General features: G+C 39.8%; 1 protein-coding gene across 1 annotated transcript in view; it reads left to right on the top strand.

The window, feature by feature from the left end:
- KNDC1 (kinase non-catalytic C-lobe domain containing 1) overlaps positions 1 to 21,933 on the top strand; it is a 266,031-nt gene that overhangs the window by 165,681 nt on the left and 78,417 nt on the right. The window contains exon 22 of the mRNA XM_053692913.1: positions 6,159 to 6,306. Within this exon, the coding sequence (XP_053548888.1) occupies positions 6,159 to 6,306 (148 nt within the window). The remainder of the gene's footprint in view (positions 1 to 6,158; positions 6,307 to 21,933) is intronic.

Below are 21,933 nucleotides of genomic sequence, written 5' to 3'. Positions count from 1 at the left end.
TAATAACTCCACTGCCGATAGACAAGAAGGCAACGCGGCCCAGCCCAAACACGCTTGGAAGCCAATGCAAGGCTGGAACAAGGGTAAACAGACCAAGAAACCTGCTGCTGCTACCAAGACAGCATGAAGGGGTAGCCCCCGATCCGGGACCGGATCTGGTAGGGGGCAGACTATCTCTCTTCGCTCAGGCTTGGGCAAGAGATGTTCCGGATCCCTGGGCACTAGAGATAGTCTCCAAGGGATACCTTCTAGAGTTCAAGGGACTTCCTCCAAAGGGAAGATTCCACCTGTCTCGCTTATCTTCAGACCAGATAAAGAAACAGGAATTCTTACATTGTGTAAGAGACCTATCAAAGATGGGAGTGATAAACCCAGTCCCCTCCGGGGAACAAGGTCTAGGTTTTTACTCAAACCTGTTTGTGGTTCCCAAAAAAAGAGGGAACTTTCAGGCCAATTCTGGATTTAAAGATATTAAACAAGTTCCTCAGAGTTCCATCCTTCAAAATGGAAACCATTCTGACAATCTTGCCGACAATCCAGCAGGGTCAATATTTGACTACCGTGGATCTAAAGGATGCATATCTGCATATCCCAATCAACAAAACTCATCATCAGTTCCTGAGGTTCGCTTTTCTGGACAAACATTACCAGTTCGTGGCTCTTCCATTCGGTTTAGCCACCGCTCCCAGAATTTTCACAAAGGTGCTAGGGTCCCTTCTAGCGGTCCTAAGGCCGAGGGGCATCGCTGTAGCACCTTATCTAGACGACATCCTAATCCAAGCGTCGTCTCTTTCCAAAGCAAGGGCCCACACGGACATTGTGTTGGCTTTTCTCAGATCTCACGGGTGGAAGGTGAACATAGAAAAGAGTTCACTGTCACCGTCCACAAGGGTTCCTTTTCTGGGAACAATAATAGATTCTGTGGAAATGAAGATCTTCCTGACAGAAGTCAGAAAGTTAAAGCTTCTAAACGCTTGTTGAGTTCTTCATTCTATTCCTCAACCCTCCATAGCTCAGTGCATGGAAGTAATAGGACTAATGGTCGCAGCAATGGACGTGGTTCCTTTTGCTCGAATTCATCTAAGACCATTACAGCTGTGCATGCTCAATCAGTGGAATGGGGACTATACAGACTTGTCTCCCCAAATTCAAGTAGACCAGGTAACCAGGGACTCACTTCTCTGGTGGTTGACCCAGGATCACCTGTCTCAGGGAATGAGTTTCCGCAGACCAGAGTGGGTCATTGTCACAACCGACGCCAGTCTCTTAGGCTGGGGCGCGGTCTGGGACTCCCTGAAAGCTCAGGGTCTATGGTCTCGGGAAGAGTCGCTTCTCCCGATAAACATTTTGGAACTAAGAGCAATATTCAATGCGCTCCTGGCTTGGCCTCAGCTAGCAGAAGCCAGGTTCATAAGATTTCAGTCGGACAACATAACGACTGTTGCATACATCAATCATCAGGGGGGAACAAAGAGTTCCCTAGCGATGAAGGAAGTAACCAAGATCATCCAATGGGCAGAGAATCACTCCTGCCATCTATCTGCTATTCACATCCCAGGAATAGACAACTGGGAGGCGGACTATTTGAGTCGTCAGACTTTCCATCCGGGGGAGTGGGAACTCCACCCGGAGGTCTTTGCTCAGTTAACCCAATTATGGGGCATTCCAGATATGGATCTAATGGCGTCCCGTCAGAACTTCAAGATTCCTCGTTACGGGTCCAGATCCAGGGATCCCAAGGCGATTCTAGTGGATGCATTAGTGGCGCCTTGGTCGTTCAACCTAGCGTATGTGTTTCCACCGTTTCCTCTCCTTCCCAGGCTCATAGCCAGGATCAAACAGGAGAAGGCCTCTGTGATTCTGATAGCTCCTGCGTGGCCACGCAGGACTTGGTATGGCGACATGGTGAATATGTCATCGGCTCCACCATGGAAGCTCCTTTGAGACAGGATCTTCTAGTACAAGGTACATTTGAACATCCAAATCTAGTTTCTCTGCAGCTGACTGCTTGGAAATTGAACGCTTGATTTTATCCAAGCGTGGGTTTTCAAATTCTGTGATAGATACTCTGGTCCAAGCCAGAAAACCTGTGACTAGAAAGATTTACCATAAAATATGGAAAAAATATATCTGTTGGTGTGAATCCAAGGGATTCTCCTGGAGTAAGATTAAAATTCCAAAGATTCTCTCTTTTCTCCAAGAAGGTTTGGATAAAGGGTTGTCAGCTAGTTCTCTAAAAGGACAGATTTCTGCTTTATCTGTCTTGTTACACAAACGATTGGCAGCTGTGCCAGATGTACAAGCTTTTGTTCAGGCTTTGGTTAGAATCAAGCCTGTTTACAGACCCATGACTCCTCCTTGGAGTCTAAATTTAGTTCTTTCAGTTCTTCAAGGGGTTCCGTTTGAACCTTTACATTCCATAGATATTAAGTTATTATCTTGGAAAGTTCTGTTTTTGGTTGCTATTTCTTCTGCTAGAAGAGTTTCTGAATTATCTGCTTTGCAGTGTAATCCACCCTATCTGGTTTTCCATTCAGATAAGGTTGTTTTGCGTACTAAGACTGGTTTTCTTCCAAAAGTTGTTTCCAACAAGAATATTAACCAGGAAATAGTTGTTCCTTCTCTGTGTCCGAATCCAGTTTCAAAGAAGGAACGTTTATTACACAATTTAGATGTTGTTCGTGCTTTAAAGTTCTATTTAGAAGCAACAAAGGATTTTAGACAAACCTCATCTTTGTTTGTCGTTTACTCTGGTAAGAGGAGAGGTCACAAAGCTATTGCTACCTCTCTCTCTTTCTGGCTGAAAAGCATTATCCGATTGGCTTATGAGACTGCCGGACGGCAGCCTCCTGACCGAATCACAGCTCACTCTACCAGGGCTGTGGCTTCCACATGGGCCTACAAGAACAAGGCTTCTGTTGATCAGATATGTAAGGCAGCGACTTGGTCTTCTCTGCACACTTTTGCCAAATTCTACAAATTTGATACTTATGCTTCTTCGGAGGCTATTTTTGGGAGAAAGGTTTTGCAAGCCGTGGTGCCTTCCATTTAGGTAACCTGATTTGCTCCCTCCCTTCATCCGTGTCCTAAAGCTTTGGTATTGGTTCCCACAAGTAATGGATGACGCCGTGGACCGGACACACCAATGTTGGAGAAAACAGAATTTATGCTTACCTGATAAATTACTTTCTCCAACGGTGTGTCTGGTCCACGGCCCGCCCTGGTTTTCCTAATCAGGTTGAAAATTTTTTTCTTTATACACTACAGTCACCACGGAACCCTATAGTTTCTCCTTTTTCTCCTAACCGTCGGTCGAATGACTGGGGGGCGGAGCCAGAGGGGGAGCTATATGGACAGCTCTTGCTGTGTGCTCTCTTTGCCTTTCCCTGTGGGGGGAGAATATTTCCCACAAGTAATGGATGACGCCGTGGACCGGACACACCGTTGGAGAAAGTAATTTATCAGGTAAGCATAAATTCTGTTTTCAGTGGGTGTCCCAGCCTAACCTCATCAACAGTACTAAATTGGGAGCTTCTGAGTATTTTTTTTAAAAGGTTTCATACTAGATTTTTATATCAGAATCTGTGCATATTCTTATTTATAACAGTGTCTATTACATTTAGCTATATGAAAATTGGTGTATAATGTCCAGCATATTTAACATAATTTTTTTCTTACTGAAAATAAAAAATGTTAACATTTTAGTTGCGCTCTCTCTTATGCATCATATGTTTTATTCTATAACTAAATAAAGGATACATTCATCGATGTGAATATTGAAAGGGGAGTTTCCCAGAAACAGCCATCAGTTCTGCTAGTTAGGCTCATGGTATCATAATCTGTTTGCATCCTTAGACTATGATAAAGAAACTGACTCTTTCCACATAGTTTAGGATAAAAATACGCAAGTGAATATGTTACAAGTTTTGTTTTAAATAAATGTTTTATACGTCTTACTAAGTGTTAATGTGGGATTTTCCTGTGACCTTTCAGTGCAATCAGGTGTAGTTTATATTTAAAACTTAAATTTTTTATCGTTTAAAAAGATAGATAATCCTTTTATTACCCATTCCCAGTTTTGCATAACCAACACGATTATATTAATATACTTCTTACCTCTGTGATTACCTTGTATCTAAGCCTCAGCAGACTGACCCTTTATCTCAGTTATTTTGACAGACTTGCATTTTAGTCAATCAGTGCTAACTCATAAATAACTTCACGGTAGTGACCACAATGTTATCTCTGACTAGCTGTGGAAAAACTGTCAAAGTGCACTGAGATAAGAGGCTGCCTTCAAGGATTTAGAAATTAGCATACAAGCCTACCTAGGTTTAGTTTTCAACAAAGAATACCAAGAAAACAAGGCACATTTGATCATAAAAGTAAATTGGAAAGTTGTTTAAAATGTGCTGCCCTATCTAAATCATGAAAGTTAAATTTAGACTAGACTGTCCTTTTAAAGCTCAGAAAAATTTGAGTTTGTTTTTGGCTTATTTGTTTATTGAGGATATTATTTAAATTATTATTATTATACTTTATTTATGAAGCGCCATCATTTTCCGCAGCGCTGTCCATGGATACAGTTCATTTAACTAAAACAATAAATCTTACTTTACTATGTTGTTTTCTTTTTGTATTTTATTTAATATCACAAATTCTACAGGTACATCAAGCCATTTGAATATTTATTTTGATGCATGTATCCTTTTAAAATTATATAGTTATATTATAACATGTATTATATAAACACATTTATTTATTTATTTTGTCCCTTAAAGACTGTTTTTTGGAGTACTCATTTCTTAAAGGGACATGAAACCCAAAAATTTTCTTTCATGAGTCAGATAGAGAATACAATTTTAAACAACTTTCCAATTGACTTCTATTATTTAATTTGCTTCCTTCTCTTGTTATCCTTTGCTCAAAGGTTTATCTAGGCAAGCTTATAAGCAGCAAAGAACCTTGGTTCTAGCTGCTAATTGGTCGCTGCATATAAATACCGATTTTCATTGGCTCACCCATGTGTTCAGTTAGAAACCAGTAGTGCATTGCTGCTTCTTCAACAAATGATACCAAGAGAATAAAACAAATTAGATAATAGAAGTAAATTAGAAAGTTGTTTAAAATTGTATTCTCTATCTGAATCATTAAAGAAAAAATGTGGGTTTCATGTCCCTTTAACTTACATAATGGTACATATTTTTTTAGATGCATCTAAGATAAATTCTTATAGTTTTTTAATGGATGCTCTTGAAATTAAAAACAAAATATGTTAATGCTTGTGAGGTGTGTCCATATCCACCAATAAAGTAGAAGGAGATTGGGTTATCAATTTATTGGTTTCAAAATCAAAATAAATAATTCCAAACTTTCAAAATGGCACAAAGCTATCATATATGTGGCAATGTTATTTAGGGTTTAATGTCCCACTAAAAGTCAAAATTAAACTTTCATGATTCAGATTGAGTACATAATTTTTAAACAACTTTCCAGTTCACACCCATTATCTAAATATGCACAATCTATTTATATGCACACTTTATGAGGCACCAACTCCTACTGAGCATGTGCAAGATTTACAGAAAATACGTACATGCACTTTGTGATTGGCTGGTGGATGTCACATGATGCTGTGGGAAGGAAAATAAAACTCTACTACTCATGTGAAATTGAATTGCTTTTGCTACATCTATGCATTAAAGGGACACTGAACCCAATTTTTTTATTTTGTGATTCAGATAGAGCATGTAATTTTAAGCAACTTTCTAATTTACTCCTATTATCAAATTTTCTTCATTCTCTTGGTATGTTTATTTGAAAAGCAAGAATGTAAGTTTAGATGCCGACCCATTTTTGGTGAACAAACTGGGTTGTCCTTGCTGATTGGACAGCACCAATAAACAAGTGCTGTCCATGGTACTGAACCAAAAATGTGCTGGCTCCTTAGCTTAATCTGCATCATGAAAGAAAAAATGTGGGTTCAGTGTCCCTTTAATTGATTATGCTATTCTACTGTGTTTAGTGGTCCTTTTAATATTTTAAACATTTTTGCTATCAACATCACAGTAATTGTGTAAAACATAAACAGTAACTCATTTTTTTGTTAGTCTGATTTCACAAACTATGCATTAATATTGTAATTGTTTGTGTTATAGAGACGGTAGAGATTCTTCATCATTGGAGAACAAGATCTATCACTGTTCACTTGTTTTACTACAAACATGGATCGAAGAATGTTGGCGTATAGATTTTTTCCAAAATCCAGATCTGTTAGATAAGTTGGAAGATTTGAGTAAATCTCAGGTATGCTGTTTTTTTTAATTTTTTTACTATTTTGTTTGGAATCTATTTGTGCCTCATAAATGTTCCATTCTAATGCAAGTACTACATGTTCAAATGTGTTAATAAAAGAGAACTTTAACAAGTTATTTATCATAGTCTTACATATTTTTACCCCACAACTGAATTGACAAAGAAAATTATTATTATACTTGTATTATACTTTATTTATAAAGCACCAACTTATTCTGCAGCGCTGTCCATGGGTACAATTTGTTTAAATAAAACAATGATACAAACCTTGAAAGAGATAAGACAACATTTGAAAAGCACATACAGGAGGAGTTGAATGCCCTATTCCCTTGGGAACTTACAATCTAGAAAGTCAGGAGGGTTATAAATAGGAGGTAAGGATAGACAATGCCTTTACTACCCATTCCCCAGCTTTGCACAACCAACATTGTTATATTAAAATGCATTATAACCTCTAAATCTCTGGATGTTTCTAAGCCCCTGCAGGCTTCCTCTTATCTCAATGCCTTTTATTAGCTTTTCACAGCCAGACAGTGCTAGTTCATGCGTGCCACATAAATAACATTGTGCTCACTCATGTGGCGTTCTGCAGGAACCAGCACTAATTGGCTAAAATGCCAGTTTGGGAAAAGTACTGAGATAAGGGGGCAGTCTGCTGAGACTTAGATCCAATGTAATCATAGAGTTAAAAAGTATATTAATATAACAGTGTTGGTTATGCAAAACTGGGGAGTAGGTAATAAAGGGATTATCTACAATTTATCTACAATAAAAATGTTCAAGTAGACTGTCCCATTAATAAACATTTAAACATTTGTGTGTAGCAAAAGGGGAATGATTAAGATACAAAAAAAAAAATGAAAAATTTAGGTAGCTGCATTGTAGCTTTCGGTTAAAGTCTGAAAGAACCAAATTTTCCAAAAAAATTATGAATTAATCAAGAATGTGAAGGTGTAAATACTTGTATTTCCTTCTATTGGCATGGAAAGTCCACAAGAACATTCTTAACCTATGGGAATCACTCTACCTGGTCACCAGGGGGAGGCAAATACACCCCAAACAAAGTTATAAATATCCCTCCCACCTACCCTCTCAGTAGTTCTTTGACTTGTTACATGGAGGTAGGAAGAGAGAGGTACTCTCTAAAGAAGAATGAAGTTTATGAAGGATTGACTTTCTTTGAGAGCCGGGGATCATATACCCATGTAAATCTCAATAGAGTCATGGTGTATATAATACTGACTGATGCTGGGTCTCCCATGCCTCTTTCCACTTTCTCCTACATCCCTTGTATGATAACGCAGCATCTCACACTAAATTACAGACTTATCATGGGTAAGCTGTCCTCTCTCTCATGGCAACTTGTGTAATAGAATGGTGGTATAAAGTCGTGACCCCTTTAATGCAGGTAGTGACATGCCATAAACAGACTGGTGTACCGGGCACCCAGTCATTTCATTATATGAGACCGAGAGGGGAGCGCTTCAGGCACGCTGGTATACAGGACACTGACGGGCATTCAGTCCTAATTGGCCGACCCTATAGCAGGGGTGTTTGTGATAAGGCTGCATCAGACCTTGTTACCGGTCTTCCGATTACTTAATTGTATTGTGTATGCCCGCCCGCTATTTGATGGGATATGTAACTACTACAGCCTCAGGCCTATAATTGATACAGGCCGATGCAGTAGGTGGAGACGCAGATTCCCGCCGTTAAGCAGCGCTTTTTGCGCCATTTCCACTTCAGAACCACTGTGCATCAGACCAGTGGGAGAGTGGTAGCAACGCGGCTTGGCCGGACTAGAGGTGGTAAGACGCCCTAAACAGGGTTTAAAGGGGAACAGTTGTTTGGTGCATTGGGAACCAGTTACCCCGCTGTGAAGTTCACAGTTGTTACTGCAATCGTCATTACACAACACAATATTATGGATGACTCTATTCTAATAAAGAGTCTGGAGGAATCTTCCTTGGTAAATTCTATTGACAACAGTAAATGTATGCTTTGTAAAATAATTACCGTGAACCCTCTGGCACAACTATGCAATTGTTGCCTAACATATGTCCTGACGTCTTATTCAGGAGGCCTAAGCGGACAGATCGCTGAGGAGCTCCTGCGTGGCCTGTCTCCGGCAGGCCCTGCTGAGGCTTCTCAGATCTCGGCTGATGCGGACATCCCTGTCCAACAGCCTATGAATATAACCACAGAAAACCTAGGGCACTACATAAAGAGCGGTATGACCCTGGCTGGGGTTTCCCTGTTACCCGATGACCTCACGGCCCATATACAGGCTGTGGTGTCTGCTGCCCTGAGACTAGATCGGTATCAAGGAAGTGGAAGAGAGAGGGTAAACATTGCTCTCCAGTATAGAGCCCAGGTGCGATGGCAGAGGCCAAAACCGACAGTTATTGGGCAACCTTCAGATGGCAAACCCTTAGTTAGCTCTGAAGGAGAACTTCCTTCCTCCGACCCTTCTGACGGAGAGTCAGCAGAGGACTCTGAGGAGGTTACAACTAGGTTCAAAGTGGAGCAGCTTAAGCTCCTGCTTTAAGAGGGTTCTATCTAACCTTGGGGTTCCGGAGGCAAAACCGCCTGAGGAGGAACAGGTTCAGAGACTTGAAGACAGGGGCAAAAGGGAGAAGCCAGGTATCCCTTTTGCCCCTTCAGCAGCATTTAAGAGATTGTTTACTGTTCCATCTGACCACGCAGAGGTTTGGAACAGTATCCCTAAGGTTGATGGAGCTATATCCACATTGGCCAAGCGTGCAACTATCTAGTTTGAGGATAGTACTTATTTTAAAGATCCTCTTGACAGAAAACTTGAGGGATACCTAAGAATGGTGTTTCTCCAGTGGGGCACCCTGTTTCAACCAGCAGTTGGAATAGCTGCAGTCACTGTTCGGTGTGAATCTTTAGCAGATCTGATTACAGTGGAAACTCCTCTGGAGGAGATCAATGAGCATTTACAATCCCTAAGGCTGGCAAATGCCTTCATCAGGGATGCCATTCTGATAATTATTTGCATTAATGCTAAGAACTCTAGCTTTGCGGTTTTGGCCAGGAGGGCCTTGTGGCTCAAGTCGTGGTCAGCAGATTATGTGTCTAAAATTAGACTACTATCCTTGTCCATCAAGGGCAAGTCCCTGTTCGTTCTGGGTTTGTAATCTATTATAGCCACAGTCACAGGTGGAAAGTGACCTTTCCTACCACAAGACAAGAAATCTAAACCTAAGGGTCATTTGGCTGGACGTTTTCGTTCCATTCGTCCGAACAGGGGTCAGAGGGGCGCAGAAGTACCTAAGACAGAGTCCCCCAGGGCTACTTGGAAACCCACCCAGAACAAGAACAAACAGCCCAAGAAAGCTTCCCAGGATAACAAGTCAGTATGATGGGTTTGCCCCCGACCTGGGACCAGGTCGTGTGAAGGGCAGACTTTATCTGATTCAGAGGGAATGGGTTCAGTCCGTCCAGGACCCTTGGATGCTGGACATTGTTTGCCAGGTATACAGATTAAGCTTTTGGTCCCATCCCCCGAGGGACAGCTTCTTGCAGTCCAGTGTGCCAGGAAACCCAGTAAAGAAAGCAGCACTACTTTGCTGTGTGGAAGACCTCATTGCCATGGGCATGGTGGTTCCAGTTCCTCCATCAGAGAGAGGAAGGGATTTTTGCTCCAATCTGTTTGTGGTCCCCAAGAAAGAGGGCAAGTTTTGCCCTATTTTGGATCTGAAGGGACTCAACAGATTCCTAAGAGTTCCCACTTTCAAGATGGAAACAATAAGATCCATCCTCCCCCTGGTGCAAGAGGTTCAGTTCATGTCTACTATAGACCTCAGGAATGCATACCTTGACATCCTAATTCACAGAGATCACTACCTTCCTACGGTTCGTATTCCTAGACAAGCACTACCAGTTTTTTGCGTTTCCATTTGGACTGGCTACTGCACCACAAGTGTTCACCAAGGTGCCGGGAGCTCTGCTGACGGCGGTTTGTCTGTGGGGCATTGCAGTAGCTCCTTACCTGGACGACATTCTGGTCCAGGCTCCATCTTTGCCAGTGGCTCAAGACCACATGCAGGAGTTGCTCTTGTGTCTTCGGGGCATGGTTGGAAGTTCAATCTAGAAAAGAGCTCCCTTGTCCCGACAACGAGGGTAAACGTTTAGGAACAATTATAGATTCTGCCACTATGCGCATTCAGATAGAGTATACAATTTTAAACAATTATTCAATTTACTTCTAGTCTTGTTAGCTGCAGACTCAAGACTCACATTGGCTCCTCCAAAAAAGGCAAATGGTGTGTGGAACTTGGCTAAAACAATTGCAGTAAACAAAATGCTAATATTTAGACTTGACTGATATGTTATTCTATAGCATTACAGCAGAAATGTCTTGCAATCAAAATGTCCCTTTAAATCTAGGGATTTGTGTGTGTCTTTGAGATGAAGAAATAAAGTTGCTTTAATAAAGATAATTAAAACAACATAGGTCACAAACTGACAACCGTTATTATGGAGTAATAGCAAATTCTTTCAACGTTGTACTTTCTTTCTAAAAAGAACTATCTGTCACTGAGCATGTGTCAAGTAGCTTTCTATTTTATCATCTTTTCCTAGTCATTACTGAGCAGCAACATCTCATTAAATCTATTTATTACTTTTATCTTGTTTACCCAACTCTTTATGCAAAACCTGGTGTCTGGGAAGTGGTTGAGATGTAAGACAATGTTAAATATTTGAAGTTACAGAAGGTACACATTTATGTAATGTATTAGTTTATAAATGTGCAGATTTATAATAGTGAGTTCACATATCTTCTTGTATTATCTAATATCATATTCTATCTATCTTCACAAACAAATCGATCTGGTAAAGACTGTAAATTATAAAAAGACCTATATTGTGTCTGTGTATTAGCTATGAACCTTAGATTCTCTGCCCATAGATTACACTCCGTTATGTCCAAACGTTACCTTTTATTGCTGTAGTGTTCAAAATATTTTTTCTTAACCGGCGTTGGTTGTTTCGAAATGGCCATCGGACTGCTCTTCCCTAATATGTCACTGTGTCTAATGTTGTGGTGTCAAATCACTGACGTATCATGCACAACGAATCCTGCTAGTGAACATAGAGTGCCGCATGCGTAGTGCCTCCTGCGTCCCTTTATTTTTTCGGAACTGAACTATTGCTTTAATTTTAATACCGGACAACACAGAGGGTGCAACTATAGTTGTCACATAGCAGTTTGTACAGAGAATCTACTTTTGAAGTAAGTAATTGCTCAGTACAATGTTTTTTACAGCTATTAAAGGGACAGTCAAGTCCAAAAAAAACTTTCATGATTTAAATAGGGCATGCAATTTTAAACAACTTCCCAATTTACTTTTATCACCAATTTGCTTTGTTCTCTTGGTATTTTTAGTTGAAAGCTAAAACTAGGAGGTTCATATGCTAATTTCTTAGACCTTGAAGACTGCCTCTAATCTGAATACATTTTGACCACTAGAGGGCATTAGTTCACATGTTTCATATAGATAACATTGAGCTCATGCACGTAAAGTGACCTAGGAGTGAGCACTGATTGGCTAAACTGCATGTCTGTCAAAAGAACTGAAATAAGGGGCAGTCAGCAGAAGCTTAGATACAAGATAATTATAGAGGTAAAAAGTATATTAATATAACTGTGTTGGTTGTGCAAAACTGGGGAATGGGTAATAAAGGGATTATCTTTCTTTTTAAACAACAAAAATTCTGGTGTTGACTATCCCTTTAATATAAAGCACTTTGGACAAGGGAAAGGATTATCTTATTTTTATAGAGCCATTTCATATATTTCACCAGGAGCACTTTCATAGTGAGTTTACACATTATTTATTACACGCCGGTAATTTGCCTCCACTACATTAGACTCGGTGATGTAATTAGGGAGGAGGAGTCCGGCAGCCATTTTCAAAACGGCCAACGGCGGTAAAGAAACATGATTTTGTACACTACAGCAATAAAAGGTAACTTTTGGACATAAAAACAGAGTGTAATCTATGGGCAAGGAATACAATAAGGTCAGTCTGCATTGGGTGTTTACTGTCCCTTTAAAGTCAGCTCTAGAGCAGCAAGTACTGGGACCTGGCTGAACATATCTGGGGAGCCAATAAAAAGAGGTTTATTTGTGTAGCCACCAATCACCAGCTAGTTCACAATAGTGCATTTCTGCTTCCGAGCCTACATAGCTATGCGTTTCTACAAATTATAGAGAACTAAGTCAATTTAATAACTTAGAATCTCAAAAGTTGTGTTCGCTATCTGAACCTTGAAAGTTTAATTTTGACTTTCTCACGTCCCTTCCAAGTAGCGTGCAGTCTTATCTCAAATAACTAAAGTACATGGTACAAGACAATTACAGGGAAACTAGTCAACTGAATAATTTACAATTTGTTACTAGAAATAATTAAAGGGACACTGAACCCAAAAATTTTCTTTCATGATTCAGATAGAGGATGCAAATTTAAGCAACTTTCTAATTTACTCCTATTATCAATTTTTCTTCGTTCTCTTGCTTTATTTATTTTAAAAAGAAGGCATCTAAGCTATTTTTTTGGTTTAGGACCATGGAAAGCACTTTTTTATTGGTGAATGAATTTATCCACCAATCAGCAAGAACAACCCAGGTTGTTCATCAAAAAATGGGCCGGCATCTAAACTTACAATCATGAATTTCAAATAAAGACACCAAGAGAATGAAGAAAATTTGATAATAGGAGTAAATTAGAAAGTTGCTTAAGGTCAACCACTCAATGAGTTGGACTTCCTGTTGGAGGAGGGGCATGCAGGTAGCTGCAGGTAGCTGCAGGTGTCTTGGAAGCTCCGCGCCTCAATGTGAGGCCTAATCCACCACCAACATATGCTTTTCTTCCCTTGGCCGTTTATAGGCTTGGGTACTAGGATCTTGATCCTGCATGGGAAGTCTGGACTTCAGCCTAAGGGTGCACGTTGGCTGGTGCACACCATTTCTGCACAAGCTCACAGGTGTTGTAACAAGTAGCCCTTGGATAAAGCGCTTAAAGTTTCCTGGGACTTAGTTATCTGCCAAGGTCCAGCGTATTGAGGGCCGCCAGATTGTCACGGCTATTTACCTGATACCTAAACCATGACTGACTAGAGTTACCTGGACTTACCTATATTAGAGGGGCGATCAGCAGAAGCGGTACCATCGCTGTTCCTCGGACGAGTCAGCTGTATTACGGAGCTTATTGAACAGAGTTTCGGCTCATCGCCTACCTGGCTGGGTGTATTACACAAATAAGCGGCAGTCCCTCTGTTCCCTGGAGGATTTGAAGGCAACGCTGTGCACGCTGAAAGAGGCGCGGCTCCCTAGCCCACCTGGATGGGCCAGTATCACAAGCGGTAGTGTCCCTCTCCCTGGATGAGAGGGAAACACAGCTGAGTACTCTGGAAGGAATCAGGGCCCTCTGGATGGGCGAATAACACAAGTGTATCCACCTTTTTCAGCGGGAGAAGCCGCAGGTATTACTGTGCACGCCGGACCTGGTCACCACATAGCTAAAGCTTCCCACTTCAAGCTTACACGCGATTGGATGAAAGGTTCCTGGGACGACTAATCTGATCGCAGTACACATCGGCTCCGGCGGCTGGCGGACTGCCACGCCGTGGAGTGGCTTCTTTCCTGTTCAACAAAGCGGCAGATCTCCGCCTCAACAGTTAGTCCATAGCTTGGGAAAGTTAAGTGAGCAGAGTCGCTGCCGAGGCTTACGACTCCTGTGGCGAGGTATTGTATCTATATATGACTGTTTGCTCTCCGCTGGGTGCAGAAGAATATTTAAAACCACTATAACTGTGTGGCTTGCCTTGGTGGGTTATCTATTGCTGTGTGAGGAGCACAAGACTTTCTTGGAGTTCATATACAAGCAGCTGCTTTTTTACTGACAGAGCAGGCTACCGCGGTTGCGGTGAAGAAGTTTTACTGCTATCTGATCTGATCAGTTTATTAAAGCGGCCGTTTGCGCTAGAATCTTAGCTTCCATTTATTGTTACATTCTGGCCTCCTAGCAGTCTGCCCGTACATAAGTTTTTCTCTATGCTGGTTTATGTTAGAAGGGTCCTGTACTCTTGCATGTTGAGACTGTTGGGAACAATATATATCTAAGGACTCCATCACTGATAATCCCCATGTGCTATACCTCAGCAGGTTGCTTTCATATAGGTTCTTACTTTGTATTATGCACTTGAAGAGCTCACTACTGATGATATTTATATGCTATATCTAATCTGTTATACACTGCTATCTTATTTTGCCTGTTTTGCTAAGTTTAAAACAACAATTTTTTCTTGTGATTGTTTTTTCGAGTTGCTGGGTTGTATTTAACGCTGCTAAGTTTTACCATAACTGAATTAACCTTTTTAGTTACATATTACTATATGTTTTACATGAAATTCTCTCTATGAACCCTTCTGAAGTTTTCCCTGGGTCAATGTGAATATAGGCCATGGAGCTCTGTTAGGACATGTATGGCGTCTATTAGCGAATTTATAACAATCAAGAATTATGCTAACATATTTCCCGAAAAGCTCTTTGTTACAAAGTTCTTAATTACATGTAGGATTATACTTTAGATATGGTTTAGAACTAGGGAATTTTGCTGAGAAAGGGTTACACTTTAGATAAAGTCAAGAATTAGGGAATACATTTAAATTAAAACAGTCACTTGGAATAGAAGTATAAGCACTTCATCACTTTGGAGCACATTCTGTTATATTCCCTTTTGAGTTAAAATAATATAACAGAAGCATAAGCACTTTAAGAGATATTTGTCCTAGGTTCGTTGCCTCTATGGAGTTTGCTTTGATGCGGAACTATTATATATAATAGAGGTAAAAGTATCAAGGAAACACTACCACATAATCTTTTTCTTTTTTAGACCTGATAATAGTTAAAATAACACTAATTATAGATCCACTTGCACGATAGATAACACTTTGAGATAGTCTTGCTAGAGCAACACAAACATGAATTGCTGACACACAGATATCACAGGAAATACCTTCCTGTGCTGTTAGACGATTAATATTTATATAAATTTTATACTCCCACATCTAATAGAAACACATGGTTAGAGACTATTAAAGTAATTAGCAAGGCCTTGCACTTATTGCGGGGCTGTGGTGGGGGTCTTTCCCTCTTTTTTTTTTTTTTTCTCACCTTGACATACTGTAGTCTATCAAGGAATACGCCTGGTCCATGGACAGATATTTGCATCAAAGGGGCTCTCCTTCCAATATTCCTCCTAAGTCAAAAGAAAAAAAAGGGAGTAGCAGGAATCTGGATTCTAGCATAGTCTCCCCTCAAGATAAGGGGCCTTTTAACCCCCCTTCTAATAACATGGCAGAATTTGCAGCCGAAGTAGCTAAAATTTTGACGCCCCAATTTGACCTGATCAAAAAGGAGATCAGAAATGAGATATCTAATCTCACCATAGAAGTTAGGCAATTCTCATCTAGAATAGATGAAATTGAGAATAGAATCTCGGACCTGGAAGACAGGTTCAATGTATTAGATCCATCTATAGATACTTATGGTAAAACTATCACGTCTCTGCAAGCCAAGATCGAGGACCTTGAGGATCGCTCAAGGCGTAATAACTTAAAAGTGATTGGGCTTCCCGAAACTCCTGAGTTTCAAGATCTAATGACCTTTGTCTCTTCTACATTACCTCAGGCCTTGCAGATTCCAGCTCCTGCTACTCCCTTCCAGATTGAAAGAGTTCATAGGATAGGTCAGCGTCGTGAGCATAGTGAGACCCAGAGACCTAGACCTGTGATCTTTAAATTTGTGAACTTTCAGGATAAAATGCTGTATCTCCGACATTACAGGAAATGTAATCCTTTCGCTTTAGGCCAACATAAGCTGTTGGTGTTTCAGGACTTTTCTTCTGAAACCATGGCGAAGAGAAGGGATATGTCTTTCTTTTATGGTAGACTCCAGAGGGAAAATTACAATATCAAGCTCCTGTATCCTGCAAAATTAGTGGTACTGAAGGAAGGCACTACACACACACTGAATAATGTTATGGAGGCTGAAGCTTTCTGTAGAGAATCAGGGCTACCCTAGTATGCATTATCTACTATTAGACAGGGGTTCCATGATTCTAAAATTTGTGTATTGCTGTTTATGTATTATAGAGGCGCTAGTTATGAGAAATAAGAGTCAATATGGTTTTTTTATATTTTCTGAAGAGTATTGGAATTTGAGACAGAAATTGTATAAATGGGGTGTGTGTTTGTTTGCCTTTTTTTTTTTTTTTTTTTTTTTCTTTCCTTCTCTCTCGCCGTCTCTCCGGTCCCCTTCCCTCTCTCCACACCTAAGGGTTTGTCGCCCTCTCTTTCGGGCTTGCCTCCCCGACTGCCGAGATTGTATATATAATGAGTTTATTTGGGTATATATTTATGGACTTAGAGACAAATAGATTCTCTGGTTAGTAAATTCAACCTACTGTCTTGGAATATTGGTGGTATTAACTCCCCAATTAAAAGGAAAGCTATAATAAAATATCTGGGTAAATTTAACCCTGATATAGTTTTCTTACAGGAACTACATCTCAACGCTCTTGAAATCCCTAAATTGAAATCTAAATGGGTGGGTGAAGTTCTGGCGGCCCCTTTTACATCTAGGAAGAGGGGGGTGGCCATTCTAGTGAATCGGAAGTTGGAATATCAGATAATTAACACCGTAGCCGATCCTGAGGGCAGATTCTTAATCGTGGAATTGGAAATTAAACATATAAAATACATATTGTGTAATATATACGGTCCCAATCAAATTGATCGCAAATTTTGGTCTGTACTCTCAGTTAAACTACATAACTATATTGGGTCAAATTTAATTATCGGGGGAGATCTAAATTTGATGGCAGACCCCCTGCTAGATAGTTCAAATAAAAAGGCCTTAAAAAATAGGGATCGGAAATCCCGGACCTTTCAGAAATTATGCGCCCATCTGGGACTGGTTGACATATGGCGGGTTCAGAATCCGGATGCTCGAGACTATACTTGTGTATCTCAAGTCCAGCAGTCCTTTTCCAGGATCGATTATTTTTTAATTTCTGAATCCCTGCTTAACTGGAACTGGGTGTCCAGAATTGAGGATATTGTCATTTCCGATCACGCTGTGATCGGGTTGAGGTGTGATATGAACTGTGGATATTGAGGTAAGAATCATATATATTTTCCTAAGCATCTGAGCAATAATATCAAGTTTCAGAATCAATTACGTTTAAAGTGGGATGAATACTATAATAATAATTACAGTTATATAGATAAGATCGAAGTGTTCTGGGAGGCTTCTAAGGCCGTTTTACGAGGGGAAATTAAATCCTACTCCCTACACTTGAAAAAAAATTGGAGCCTAGCAACTAGACAACTTGGTAATCGGGTTAAGAATGCATATAGAGCTTATATTATAAATCACACTAAAGTTTGTTGGGATGCATATGTGACCGCAAAAACTCTCCGTGACACGCATATTAAACAAAGTAGTGTTCAGGAAGAAATGAGAATGAGAGCAATATACGGAGGCTTTACAGGTAGATCGGCGAAATTCCTGGCCAGAATAACTAAATCTTCTCCCAGGCATCCAATATCTGCTATTAAACAGGGAGATATGTGATATACCAAACATACTGACATTGAAAAAGTATTCTTTGACTTTTTTCAAGATCTATACAAAAGAGATTCTATTAACCCCGATAAGAAATTGGTATTTTGGGAAAAGATTAAGATCCCAAGGTTATCCTCTGAGGCCAGAGATGTGATCAACGCTTCTATCACTGAGGAGGAAATCACATTGGCAATTAAGAATATGAAAACCAATAAAGCGGCTGGACCTGATGCCCTCCCCATTGAGTACTATAGGATTTTACAGACACAGGTGACTCCAATATTGAATAAGCTATTTAATTTTTACATTTCAGAGAACACCAATTGTTCCCCCTCTTTTACAACTGCGAATATCCCATTAATCCTAAAAAAGGGTAAAGACCCGGAATTGCCTAGCTCCTATAGACCGATCTCAGTCCTCAACACCGACTATAAGCTGCTCGCAGCTATAATAGCCTCTCGATTGAAACCATACATGGGTGATTTAATCCATGAGAATCAATCTGGTTTTATGTCGGGCCGGAATCCCGTAAGAAATACAAGGAAATTATTAATCCTGATCGAATCCTTTTGGATTAGATATAAGTCCTTAAGGGCACTTGAAACGGAAGATAAGGCTATTTTAACGATCGACGCGGAGAAAGCATTCGATCGCGTTGACTGGCACCACTTGTTCTCCGCGCTAGATCGGTTTGGTTTCCCTGAATATTTTATTAATTATATTCGGTTAATCTATAGTACTCCTTCCTCGGCGGTCATCATAAACAATGCATCTACCCAACGCTTTGAGCTATCTAGAGGGACTAGACAAGGATGTCCTCTTTCCCCTTTCTTATTCAATCTGAGTATAGAACCCCTTGCCATTCGATTAAGACAAGAACTGGACGGGATCCTCTTGGCAGATGAAAAGCTAGTGTTGCTTCTATATGCGGATGATCTTCTAATATTCCTTTCCAATCTTAAGGTCACTTTACCCATTTTTCAAGCGATTATCCAAGAATTTGGGGAGATTTCTGGATTTAAGATAAACATCTCAAAATCAGAATTAATGTGGCTATATAGAAATCCCCCTTATTATTGTAATCATCCCTTCCTTGAGGTCTCCCAGATTACTTATCTTGGTCTTTGTCTATCTAGAAATCCAGAAGAGTGGTACAAGATAAATTATAGGCCAAGCCTGGACTATTGTAGAAGGAAACTAGAGGAGTGGACCTCGTTGCCCATATCATTAACGGCTCGCGTGACTTTAATTAAATCAGTCCTCTTTCCAAAACTTCTTTATATTATGCAGAATATCCTGTGCTTTTTACATAAAAAAGATATTAACATATATAATAGGGCATGTTCCCAATTTTTATGGAATGGAAAGAGACCACGCATTGCGCCCCATAGACTTATGAATTCTAAGCTTTCAGCAGGCCTTGCTCTCCCTAATATTCAAACATATAATCTGGTCATTATAGCCAGATTTGCTTTAGACTGGTTAACTGGGAAAGACCAAATTTCCTCGGTTATCTGGGAAAATCAAATTGTGGCCCCATTCAGCTTGAAGGCACTCTTACACTGCCCTCTCACTTCTCTGCCCTCTAATATATTTTATATGACCACCTTTAAGAACGTCATTGTGGCCTGGCAGAGGCTCTGTGCGGAAAACGATTGCTCCCCCTACATATCGCAATATTTAACTATATGTGGTAATCCCGAGTTTGGGCCCGGCCTTACCAATCAGATATTCAAAGTTTGGGCGTTAAAGGGTCTTCAAAATATGAGCCAACTACAGGACGCAGATGGATATCCGCTACTGTTTGAAGATATTGCAACACAATTTGACCTACATTCACGTGAATTCTACGCTTATCTCCAAGTTAGACACTATCTTCAAGAGCTGTGCTCAAAATACGGGAATAATTGGTCCCGGGGTGAGTTACAGGCCAAGATCTCTCTGTATGCGGCAGGAATCTATATAATCTCCCCACTATATCTTCTCATAAATCAGAAAGCGTCAAAGACGCAGGTGAATGACATGGTGGCAATGTGGGACACATACTTCCCAGATATAAACGAACAGACTATCACTGGGAGTTTCCAAATAATTCAACAAAGTTGGGTACCGACCTCTTGGAGAGAGTCACAGATAAAAATTGGCCTTAAAAGATATCTTACTCCTGCTGCTCTCTCCAAATGGTATAAATCAAGAGTTCTTTGTTCTAGATGTTCTTCATTAAGTGCAGATCTATTTCACTGTCTGTGGAGTTGCCCTAAAATCCACCAATATTGGAAGAAAATATCCTATTGGATGACGGTAACTCTGAAATTGGATCACAAATTATCTCCAAGGGATGTTTTCTTTCTGGTGAAATTTCAGGGAATAACCAAGAATTACAATTTGATAAACACTATAATCCTAACGGCTCGTAATCTTATTTTTAAACTGTGGAAAGCTTCTTCCGCGCCCACAATGACACAATTTAAAAGTGCTATGATCAATCATTTTACAACTGAGCAATTCAACATTCCCTATCCACAAGATAAATATCTGCCTACATTCTTCAAAAAATGGGAAACATTTGTGAGATCTCTTCCCCTAGTACTTCAGAAAAAACTGATTAAACCTCTCAGAGACACGGAGTATGTTATGGTAAACATTCTAGTTGGCCACTTCCCTGGAGAGTGGATGACGGATGCTGGGTGAGGTGATCGGGTGGGGCGGGGAGATGAGAGAGTTGGATATTTTAGTTTTTTTTTTGTTTTTTTTTGTTTTGTTTTTTGTTTGTGTGTTGTTTGTATGTCTGGGAGAGATATTAACTGTTAAAATAAGTAAAGATGAAGAACGACCACAAATACGTCACAAGTGTAGTATGTTTTCTAGAATTGACATACATAAGATAAATCTTGGCTGGTTGTCTAATTTCTGTATTATCTTTATTATGTCATTTACTAATGTAAGGGGGATTTTTGACCCTTACCTTGACACTGATTGTTACTGTTTAAATTTTATATGGAATAATTTATTCGTTGTGATGCACTATTTTATATTGAAACGAAAAAAAAAAAAAAGAAAGTTGCTTAAAATTGCATTCTCTTATCTGAATCACAAAAGAAAAAATTTGGGTTCAGTGTCCCTTTAAACATTTTATACAGAACTTATTTTTTTATCTCAATGTCTCTTTAACTGAGATAGCTATACTTGGAGATAAAATAAATTGACCAGCATTGTGACTCAAGAGCAATTTTAGTCAGTGACAAACCAATATTACAATTTGATAATTAATATTATAGTCCAGAGAGTCTATTAAATAATGAAAGTGTATATTTAGTTATCAGATTTATTTCCTGCTTACATAGGGGTACATTACAAGTAGAGTGCTAAATTATTGAGTAGCAAACAGATCTCTGGTTAATTTTCTAAATCTGACCCAAATGGCCCCAAAATACTGTCTAGTGTAGTTTATTAAAAAATAAAGATGGCAACACTAGGCAGTATTTGGGGATTAAAGTTGGTGGGAGTGAGGTGTTAGGAAAAAAAGGCACTGAAAAGTGTCTTTACGTTGCGGTCTATGGGAACTGTGTGTTCCCAGTAAATATATATGTATGTATTAATATGTGTATATACTGTACACATATAAACACATAAATATATATCTATATAAGCATATATATTTATATTTGTTGCCATCGCTGCACTACTTACCCACTTCGCTGGCGCTGAAGTTCTGATGCCGTCTCTGACAACTTTAGAACAAGGCTCCTATAGGATCCTATGGAAGTGCGCTCTTATGAGCGCAATGCTTCCCAGCGCACATTAGCGTGCACTGGTATTACTCAGTGGAGAGCAAATATCGCTTTCATTAAAGCAATATTTAGCGCTCCGCTTGTTATCTGGCCCATAATGTACAAACTACAGTTGATCTGTGATCTTTGTTTATACTTTGGGATAGCATTTAGTAAAAAATAAGCAGA

Source organism: Bombina bombina, chromosome 9, assembly GCF_027579735.1.
Source record: "Bombina bombina isolate aBomBom1 chromosome 9, aBomBom1.pri, whole genome shotgun sequence".
Lineage (NCBI taxonomy): Eukaryota > Metazoa > Chordata > Amphibia > Anura > Bombinatoridae > Bombina > Bombina bombina.
The sequence above is the reverse complement of the archived record's forward strand: the minus strand, read 5'-3'. Positions and strand labels throughout refer to the sequence as shown.